Here is an 11,018-nt window from a genome sequence, read left to right on the forward strand (position 1 = left end):
GTCATTACAAACAAATGCACGTCGTCATGTTTCTTGCGTGTAGGCTAATACACTGTATTTCCTGAAAACTGTGTGCAGCGATTTTGGGCTTGAATCAAGCTCTGGATGTCTAGCAACTAGTGGAGGAGAGTACAAATGAGATTTGTTACCGTACTTGGATCTATCGTCTATTTTAATCAGTGTCGTTGTTTGTCGCAATTAAAAATACCCTCAAGGGCCGAATTACATTATTATTTTGAAATAGGCCGAGGGCCGGATTTGGCCCGCGGGCCGGGAGTTTGAGACCCCTGGGTTATTGCGTTTATAAAGATGCAGCAACTCATGACTTTTGATTCAATTCGTAGCACAGTAATATAGAATGAAATGATATGAACATGGGGGGTTTGCAGTAGGTTTTGCAGCAGCAAAAAATGTGATTCAGTCAATCATAATCAAGAACCAGAACTATCCGTTTCAGAACAGTAAGTAATTTTATTTCAACTGAGGCATGAATCCAATTGTAATTGGATTATTAGATGTGCCCAGGTCAACACACCTGATTTTAACATGTGAACAAATGCTTTTCCATTCTCTTTTCACTACATCAACTTTAAGGAAATATTACTAACAAAACATGCCCCCCTAAGACATTTTTTCATAGTTGTGTTGCATCCAAAACTCTTACCACACTAACTGCAGTGGTACGGCCTCTCTTTTGTGTAAACAGATGTCTTTTGAGATGTCCCTTTACTTTGAAGTCCTTGCCACACTTCAGTGCGTTTATACGGCCTCTCTCCTGTGGGCAGCCGTGTCCTACTGGTTAGCGCTTGGTTACTGGTTAGTACTGTGTGTCCTCTACTGGCTGAGGTGAGGAGATCACATGAGGGAGGATGTGGGTGAGTCTATTCCAAAACAGTTGACTGTCATAAAATATACTCTCCTGGAGATCATGACTTTATCAAGTGTTTTTGATTTACAATGAAGATAAAACAAGGGAAACAGTAGGACAGAGGAAATAGGCACAGAGGTGAGATGCCTCTTCCCACTGTGTACAAAATGCTTCCCTAATTTACCTTGATTATCAGATCTGTATTGCTCTCCAATTCAGAAACATAATCTACGACGTTTCTGAATTTGAAGAGCATTACCACGTTCCAAACTTGCTCTTCTCATGACTGTTTTGACCTAACAATGAGGTTCCTAACTTGATCCTCGTGTGACTGCTATGACTGAGGTTTGCATCCCTGCAGAATCAGAACGATGAGCGGAGCTCTTGCTCCCCCCAGTGCCGAGGCAGCAGGAAGAACAGAGGATGACGTTCAGCATGACAGTGTCCATCCCAAGCACAGCGGGCAGACTGCAGGAGGTCAAGGGGACGATGTCCTGTATGCCAGTGTCCAACCCAAGCACAACAGACAGACTGCAGGAGGTCAAGGGGACGATGTCCTGTATGCCAGTGTCCAACCCAAGCACAACAGACAGACTGCAGGAGGTCAAGGGGACGATGTCCTGTATGCCAGTGTCCAACCCAAGCACAACAGACAGACTGCAGGAGGTCAAGGGGACGATGTCCTGTATGCCAGTGTCCAACCCAAGCACAGCGGGCAGACTGCAGGAGGTCAAGGGGACGATGTCCTGTACGCCAGTGTCCAGCTCCAAGACAACAGGCAGACTGCAGGAGGTCAAGGGGACGATGTCCTGTACGCCAGTGTCCAACCCAAGCACAGCGGGCAGACTGCAGGAGGTCAAGGGGACGATGTCCTGTATGCCAGTGTCCACTTCAAGACAGATGGTGCACAAAAAAGGTATCATTCTGTTACCCAGTAATCACGGTTGATAACAGCGTTATAATAGCATGTTGATGACATCACTGAAATATGCCACCGAGGGCATCGCAACCTGGAAGCGTTAACATTGTTTCACTTGACCCCTACTTGCTGTGTCACCTCACTGCTACTTTTGTCTTATGGCTGTGCTCATCTCTGTTGTCCTGTAATTCACTTGACCCACCAGAGGGGGAGCCCTCTGTGATCTATAGCAGTCTAAAGATGAGAATGTGAAGCAATATGATATCAACCATGAGCAAACAAAGTGAAGGTGATGCCATAATATATTTAGCTTATGGAGTGGGAGTATACTTTCATATATCTTTTCTTGTTACATTATCAATATGTTTAAATGCAACACCTATATTATTTTTAAGAAGTTGTTGATGTTTATGAGAACATGTTAATATAAATGAAGACAAAACATGAATCACATTAAACAAATGTTTTGGCTTAAGGAACAAAATATTACCAATGTTTGTAAATTTACTTTGTTGCTTAGTTTGTAGATTGAACTAAATAGGCAGCACAGCTACCATAACAAGAAGTTTGTGGACACACCTTTTTGTGGACACTACATCAAAAAGGCCCCAATTGTAGCCAGTTTTAAATCTAGACTTACCGGTAAGACCAAACTGTTCTCAGATGCTTTATGCTAACTGCACTGAGTTACAAATTCTGAATCTGCCTTGGAAATTATTCTACCTTGTCTTTTTATTACTTTTTTACTACTTTTGCCTTTCTTTTTTTGCTTATTAATTATTCTTTATTTTTAAATGATTTTACCTTGTGCGTTTTATGTTTTCTTTTTATTATGATCTTTATTATTATTCTTTACTTTTTAAGCTATTCTTTGATTATTGCCCTTCTATGGTTTTAGCAGCTATTCCTGTTTGCTTTTCTTTATGTAAAGCACCTCTGTGTATGAAATGCACTATATAAATAAAGTTGACTTGACCTATTCAGAATTGAGATTTGTAGACACTCCCTAGTACTGTGAATGACCCCTGTACGGTGTACATTTTAAGACATTCTCAGCTGTCAGACTCAGGTGTCAGACATCAGATGAAAAGGCATCAGGTCTCAGGAAAACCGCTGTCAAGTTTATGGAATTACAGTCATGTCTCAGACATCAGATGAAAAGGAGTCAGGTCTCGGGAAAAGCAGAGTCAGATGAAAAGTTCTCAGATGAAAAGTTATCAGAGTCAGGTTTCAGACATCAGATAAAAAGGAGTCAGGTCTCAGGAAAAGCGGAGTCAGACTAAAAGGTCTCAGATAAACAGTTATCAGAGTCAGGTTGCAGACATCAGATAAAAATGAGTCAGGTCTCAGGAAAACCGCTGTCAGAAGAAGCGGAGTCAGACGAGGGCAAAGATTCTTGATTACTAGCAAGATAGAGCAACGTAATTCGTTACTATGGGAGCAAAATGGGACAGTTCTGGTCTGAAATGTTGTCATTTTTAATAGCCCACATTTCACAATATGCTGTGCAAATAAAGGCCTAGTCGTGATCGACTAATGTTGTTGCGCTGCATTGCCTCTAAGTGTCGCCAACTGACGATACACATTGGAAATGTGCGTACGCCACACATATAGTTGCCATGGAGAAACCCAGGAGGAACGCACACTCACGCTCATTTACTCTTGATACAGCCGACCGTGAGCATGAAAGATGGCGTACGCAACATTTTTGTGCGTACACAAGCTTTGTACATGAGGCCCCAGGTCTTCTTAATTAATAGTATTATACAATTCCCCTTTCACATATAAGGCTGCTTATATCATGTATTGATGAAGATCTATTGACAAATAACAAACTAGTAGAATTAATAGGCCAAGTTATTAGATAAGGAGCCAAAACCTCTCCCCCAAGTAGGCTACTTGTCAATTTTGAGATTTTGGTTTGATCATTTTTTTTTGACTACCCTCTGTTTGCATCTGTAGACTACATTCCTCCTGAACGCACAAAACAAGCTTATCTATTTATTTAAATTTAAGATTATCGGGGGAAATTCTGTAAGTAATGAAGTCCCATGATGATATATTCAAGGTTTTGTGAATATACCTGTGGACCTAACACATTCAGCCATTTGAAACAGAAGAACAAACCAGAATAGGCCTGTTTAGTAAGCAGGATTTGATGGCCGCATTCCTACACTTATAAAATGCAATTCAATGCAGAAGTAATCCAAGCATTCAGAATACGTTACTCAGATTGAGTAAAGTAACAGAATAAGTTACAAATTCCATTTTTGGGCATGTATTCTGTAACGGAATACGTTTTGAAAGTATCCTTCCCAACACTGATCATAATCAAGAACCAGAACTATCCGTTTCAAAACAGTAATTTTATTCCAACTGAGGCATAACTCAACTAACAATGAGTGCATTGGTGCGTCCTCTCTCCTGTGTGAATGCGCTGATGTTCTCCAGTATGTATTCGTTGGTGAACTTTGAGATGTCCCGCTTGACTGAAACTCTTGCCACACCGACTGCATTTATACGGTCTCTCTCCGGTGTGTACTCGCTGGTGTTTAGTGAGAGCTCCCTTTTCAATAAAACTCTTGCCACACTGAGTGCATTTATATGGCCTCTCTCCAGTATGTATTCGTTGGTGATCTTTGAGATGTCCTACTCGACTGAAACTCTTGCCACACTGAGTGCATTTATACGGCCTCTCTCCAGTATGCATTCGTTGGTGATCTTTGAGATTTCCTACTTGACTGAAACTCTTGCCACACTGAGTGCATTTATATGGCCTCTCTCTGGTGTGTACTCGCTGGTGTCTTTTGAGATGTCCCTGCACATTGAAGTCCTTGCCACACTGAGTGCATTTGTACGGCCTCTCTCCTGTATGTATTTGCTGGTGAACTTTGAGATGTCCTACTACACTGAAACTTTTGCAACACTGAGTGCATTTATACGGCCTCTCTCCAGTATGCATTCGTTGGTGAACTTTGAGATTTCCTACTACACTGAAACTTTTGCAACACTGAGTGCATTTATACGGCCTCTCTCCTGTATGTATTCGCTGGTGAACTTTGAGATTTCCTACTTGACTGAAACTTTTGCCACACCGACTGCATTTATACGGCCTCTCTCCAGTATGCATTCGTTGGTGAACTTTGAGATTTCCTACTACACTGAAACTTTTGCAACACTGAGTGCATTTATACGGCCTCTCTCCTGTATGTATTCGCTGGTGAACTTTGAGATTTCCTACTTGACTGAAACTTTTGCCGCACAGTTTACAGCAGTGTAGCTTCTCTCTTGTGTGAGTGTAATTACACAACTTGAGCTGGGAGCTGTGTTTACGCAGAGGACGGGACAATCTTCCAGACTCCTTCGGCTCTTTTTGCAGGGTCCAGCTGGACGTGGGACTCTCTGAAGGGGCCATGGAGGATGAGGTGCATAGTCCTCTCGGTTTCACTGGGAAAACACAACACATGAAATAGGCCATGAAATAGATCCATACCAGGGTTTTCATGGTTTCCTTTTCTCATGCTGGTCCGATGTCCAGATATATATCTGAAGATGTACTAGTCATGTTTTAATAAACGTCTGTCATAAATGGAATGGAAAATGGAATAAATAATTCATAAATGGAATGGAAATGGAACCAAATGTGTGTACACGTCTGTACTTACCTATGTTTACAAATAAATTAAGTCCTCAAATCAATGTGACTGTGTGACCCACTAATTATAGTGGATGGAATCCACTATCTTGATATCTCCTGGCTTCTTCTTTTTACCAATTCTTTTTACCTTTTCAAAAATGAATGCGGCTATAATCGCTTAACGTACAGACTTGTTGAAATAACCGTTGTGTAGGTCTGGAATTGGCCAAGAGTAATCTTTTTAGATTTTTTGAAAAGTTTATACTTTTTGAGAAATGGGGGATTAAAATGTTTTATCTCTATGACATCACAAAGGGGGCTCATTTAGAAGGGTCGTAAAGTAATCAGGTGTGGGTCCACCTGCAACGTCAGCTTCTAAGCATACAATCTGGCGCTCCCTAAACTACACATCCTATGACTAATCGCTTTCGACCACACTGCTTTCAAGCATATCTCAATTCTTTTCAAGAAAGTTTACATTCTTGGCGTCTGCTTCATCCAACAAACTATGACGAAACGGACATTTTTCTACCACACCCAAAGTAAGTTACAATAAACTTGTGTTTTTTATTCGAATGGATTGTGTGAAGTCTGTTTTTAACGACTTGGCTAGTTAATCAAGTAAGCAACCAAGCTGGCTTTACCTGTCATCGATTAGCAACAAACTCATAGCTGCTACGTATAGAGAGGACGTTAAGTTTAACTCTAGCTAGTTTGATAAGATTGGTATTACGTCGAGTAAGTTCATAACTTGATTAAGCGATAACCGAGGATTTAGTAGGAAGTCAGGTATGTTTCTAGGTTCGCAGTTGTGTGCAGTGGTGGCGGTAGTGTTAGCAGCTAAGCAATAATTAGCTTCACACTCAAATTGTCAGCCACCTTTCCTAGCGATAGCTGGCCTGACAAGGGAAATGGCCTTCTATGGCAGTCACTGGCAGAAACTTAGCCTTCGTTTTGAACTACATTTGTATGAGTGGTAGGTTGTGGTGTAAAATTACTTGATTGTAGGCTTATTCTATTTTCAGAAAATAGCATAATTCGCACAAAGTGAACCACCACTTTTGATATAGACTAACAATGAAGTGAAATGTTTCTTTTTTGAATTATCTTACGCCTCTTCTGCTGTTCTCCATCTCTGTTCTTCTCTGTCCCATGCTGTCCTGTCCTGCAGCAGTCCACCAACTTCACGGACACCCTGCATAACTGGACCAGATGCAGGGGGTCTGCAAGGGACAGGGTGGATGAGGCAGCTTCAGAGCTGAACACTGGAGCCAAGTGGGATTCATCCTCCTCTTCCTAACACACACAGAAGGAGAAAAAGAGGTAACTTGAGCGAGTTGGTTAAATGCAGCGCTTTACTGTTAGCATTAGGTTGTCTGATAACTGGCCGATAACTCATCCTAAATAAATACTTCAAAGACATGTACCGTATTCATCTTACATACAGTACCCTCCAGAATTATTGCCACCCCATGCTAAAATCTGGTATAAAAAATAATCTGTTGGAAAAAGGAAAATATCATAAAGAAATAAATATTTTTAACAAAAACACATTGCTCACAATTATTGGCACCCCTGCTTATAATACCTTCTTAAGCCTCCCTTTTCCAATTAAACAGCTTGTAATATTCACCTATGACACCCCATAGAGTTGGAGAATACAAAGCAAGAGATTTAAGACTGTTGGTCTTTACAAAATCTCCCGAGATCGTCCAGATTCCTAGGTCCACACTTGTGCATTCTCCTCTTTGACTCACCCCACTGTTTTTCTGTGGAGTTTAAATCAGGGGACTGAGATGGCAATGGCCGAAGCTTGATTTTGCGTTCAGTAAACCATATTTGTTTTGATCTGGACGTTTGTTGTGGTTCATTGACCTGATATATGATCCAATCATGACCAACGTTTAGTATCTTGGCAGAGATTGACAGATTTCCTTTAAAAAAGGTTTTTCATGTTGTTTGTGATACCAGGCACCTTAATTATATTCCCAAGGCCTTTGGGAATAAAAACAGCCCCACAATAGCACAGCCTCTCCACCATAATTCTCATTAAGTATGGGGTTCTTTTCAGTAAAGTCATTCTTCTATGTACGCCAAACACACCTAAAGTGTACCTAGCCAAAGAGCGCAGTTTTCATGTCATCTGACAATAGACCACACTTCCAGACAAAGTCACTGTACCATTCGGTAACTCCTGCCGTTTACATTGGTAATTAAATGACTGGACAGGCGTTTACCTAGCATGCCCTCTAAATAAGCTATTAGCAGTGAGGTCACTTTTGAAGATTGTTTGGGGGACTTGGTGACCCCAAGATGACACCTTTGTCTGTAACTCTCCAATAGTGGTCCTTATGGAATTTTTTGCCTATCTTACCATCCTCCATACTGTACGTGGGGGCGAGATAACCATGGGTCTTTGTCCAAGCATGTTTGTTACATTTCCAGTTGATTAGAACCTACTTGATTCCAGTTGATTAGAACTGTAAATATAGGCATTTTCAACAAAGTACCTTGTTTTTATAGACATTCACTGACTTACAAATGTCAACACACTTTCTTTTTATTTAAATTTAGTGTATTCTCTTGTCTTTCTGATGTTGAAAAATGAGAAGAGGATTTAGCCTCTGTGTCACTTTATTTTCATACCTTAGTGAAAAACAAAGTAATGAACTACCTCTGAAAGTTCACAGACACTCTGATTAATTTAACAAAGTTAAAATTAGATAGGGAAATGCTTCTGTTCGGTTTTGTATGTATGATTTTCTAGGGGTGCCAATAAATGTGAGCAACGTGTTTTCGTTAAAAGTATTTATTTCTTTTTTCTCAGAATAAGTTTTCTTCCCTTCAAGGGTGGATTTTTCCTTGATGTTTTTGTTGTGAGAGTACAATGAATCATCAAAAGATTATTTTTTATGCCTGTTTTTAGTCAATATTACCAAAGGTACCAATAATTCTGGAGGGTACTGTAAATACCTCAAATATAGCCGAGCTTGTATCTCTACACTAGTGGCGCCGGCAGGCGTAATCCTGTACGCACTGTGCGTACAATTTTTCACAGCTTTATTTGTGAAATCATTCAATATTAGCCTACAACAATAAAAAAAAAACTTGTGTGATAACTAGCCTATAGTTATTGACTCATGTGCAATCTGAATATTGGCATTATTCCGAATAAAACCGGAATACGATGTGCATGGAAATCATAGACTATAAAATATGAAAATGTAGCATTGTCATGATAACGATTGGCCTGTGGCGGTTTTCGGGCGTGGCTTTGGATGGGTCAATTCTGGCGCTTAAAAACACAAAGTTCCATTCATTCATAGGATATAGCCTAAATCATTCAGTCATTAAAGAAAAAAACAGCAGCAGCTTAATATTTTTCAGGCGTTTAACCGTAATGTTAAAAGACGTAGCTACTGTTCTTAGCAGTGATGCTGACACTGACAGCAGTGAGAGATTGTCCTCTACGGTTACGGTCTAGGCCTACACATGTTTAAAATGTTGAATTGTTTGCTTTCCTCTGTAGGCTTATTTAAAAAAAATAAAGCACTGTTTGGAACAGGGATTCAGTTAATGCGTAGAACAGAGGTTCTCAACCTTTTTGGGGCTAAGGCACGTCATGACGAGTCTGGTTGGTGCGGGTGTTAAAAAGTCCTTGACTGTGCATAGGCCTATCATCTAAAAGTTTGGGACAACCAAAACAGCAGTGAAATGTATTTAGAGTGTTGTGAGCAAATCCTTATTGTTAGTAGGTTAACATAACTGTGTTTTTTCTGCGTGTGGTGCATACTATGGAATACAACCCTAGCGGCGCCCCTGCTCTACACTATCTGCCACATTGCCGATTGTGGAGAACTAACTCCTGTCATGCCCAACACTATACAACTCCTCCAACTTCGATCAACACTACACAATGGAATGTTCTAATTTTGGAGCAGGCAAATTCAGCCAAGTTCACAAGTTCAGTTACAAGTTCATGCATCAGAATGCCTTGTGTCACTTCACAGAGTTTTAGCTTGATGTAGTTCTTGCCTTAAAGGCACATTGTGCAAGATTTTAATCTTTACGAAGCCAATTTGATGGTAAACTAACTTGTAATAGGCAAATTGTTCACCTAGCATAGCTATACAGCATAGACGTAGCGAGTCCCTACCGAGAAAACCAACCATGCGGCACCCAACAAATCTCGGAAGAATCGTGAAACATTACCTTGTCAGTAGATCTAGCTCATTGGAGATAGTTTTTGCCTGTTGCTAATCCTTCACCTCCACAACAAAAGCATTTGCATTGTGTATAGGGGATAAGTCACAAGAAGTTTACTATTTACAATAGCAGAGTAACATATAAATACATCGCGACTCTAGAGGGAGCTCTACACTTGCCAAAAATACCTAAACCTGTGTATTGTACCTTTTACTCATTTGATTTTACTGTAATATTAGTATGAGTTTGGCAAATTAAATAAAGATGTGATTTTAACAGTGGATAACTATACTAGACATTACAAACATCATAGACTTTCACCACTGTACCTGGACCTGTTCAGTTTTGATGTCTTCAGCTGAAGAGACAGGGTCTTCTGCTCTGAGGACGGATTCTTCTACTGCAGACACAAACAAAGAAGACACTTAGTGTGAACAGACTACGCTTCCTTTTTGACAAAAATAGTTGGCCTGGGCGGTTTTTTTATTTGAAAAATAACTCACAGCAAAAAAAAAAAAAACAGTTAAGGGAGTTTTTACTGCCATAATGTGCAATAATAATGAGTTAATGGTAGCTAACATGCTAGTTTTTGAAACCACTGTAATAAAGACACGTGCTGGCCAGAAAATTTGGGACAGGTCCAGTCTATCTACACAAATGAATATGATGATACATTTTAACTCTGACGTCATATTAGTCATATGTGTGTGTGTGTGTGTGTGTGTGTGTGTGTGTGTGTGTGTGTGTATGCATTTGTGTGTTGTGTATGTGTGTTGCTCTTTTCACCTATGCTCTCCTTGCCAGAGCCTCTCCGCTCCCCACATCCACTTTCACCATCTTCTTCTTTAACTGCAAGGACCAGACCACCACACGGCTCCTGCTGAGTCTGAGAAGTAAACAAAACCATCAGAGTGTGTGTGTGCGCGCGTGTGATTGTGTGTGTGCCAAGCAAGCTGACACATATCCATGTGTTTGACATGATGTGTATATGTAACAAACACCGTACCTGGAACAGCTCTGATCTGGGGTCAGTTATCTCTAACGTTACTGCAAAAGCAGAAAAAAAGGAAACGTATTCACATTTAATCCTCCAGCATAATAGAGTACAATTGTGTTGCACTCAGTGGATATTCAACACAGGACATTAGTGTGTGTGTTGTGTGTGGTGTGTGTGTGTGTGTGTTTGTGTGTGTGTGTGTGTTGTGTGTGGTGTGTGTGTGTGTGTGTGTGTGTGTGTGTGTGTGTGTGTATCTGCTTACCAGACTGACTGGACTCTCCATGGCCATAATCCTCCTCCTCCTCTTCCTCATTCTCCTCTTCCTCAGCCTCTTCTTCTTTATTGCAAGAGACTGGAGCCTCAAACAGCTTCTGACCCTCAGGAGAGACCA

General features: G+C 40.6%; 1 protein-coding gene and 1 long non-coding RNA gene across 2 annotated transcripts; both read right to left on the reverse strand.

The window, feature by feature from the left end:
* Positions 1 to 4,138: 4,138 nt before the first annotated feature.
* LOC143099234 (uncharacterized) lies at positions 4,139 to 9,997 on the reverse strand. Its single transcript, XM_076262331.1, has 3 exons — positions 9,960 to 9,997; positions 6,537 to 6,720; positions 4,139 to 5,234 (listed from the first exon to the last, which is right to left on the reverse strand). Exon 3 carries the CDS (start codon positions 5,200 to 5,202, stop codon positions 4,180 to 4,182), a length of 1,023 nt encoding a protein of 340 aa, XP_076118446.1. The 5' UTR covers positions 5,203 to 5,234; positions 6,537 to 6,720; positions 9,960 to 9,997; the 3' UTR covers positions 4,139 to 4,179.
* On the reverse strand, positions 9,996 to 11,018 carry LOC143099239 (uncharacterized). The gene is made up of 4 exons (XR_012981438.1): positions 10,890 to 11,018; positions 10,637 to 10,677; positions 10,417 to 10,516; positions 9,996 to 10,030 (listed from the first exon to the last, which is right to left on the reverse strand). It is a non-coding gene; the product is annotated as an uncharacterized LOC143099239 (long non-coding RNA).

This window comes from Alosa pseudoharengus, unplaced genomic scaffold (assembly GCF_046254945.1).
Source record: "Alosa pseudoharengus isolate Yale_2024_CS ecotype anadromous, Long Island Sound unplaced genomic scaffold, YU_APseudo_1.1 YU_APseudo_1.1_scf_25, whole genome shotgun sequence".
NCBI classification, from domain to species: domain Eukaryota; kingdom Metazoa; phylum Chordata; class Actinopteri; order Clupeiformes; family Clupeidae; genus Alosa; species Alosa pseudoharengus.

What these genes read in the sequence shown, in the direction of transcription:
- LOC143099234 (XM_076262331.1), bottom strand. Translation starts at nt 5,202, where the DNA reads ATGGCCCCTTCAGAGAGTCCCACGTCCAGCTGGACCCTGCAAAAAGAG.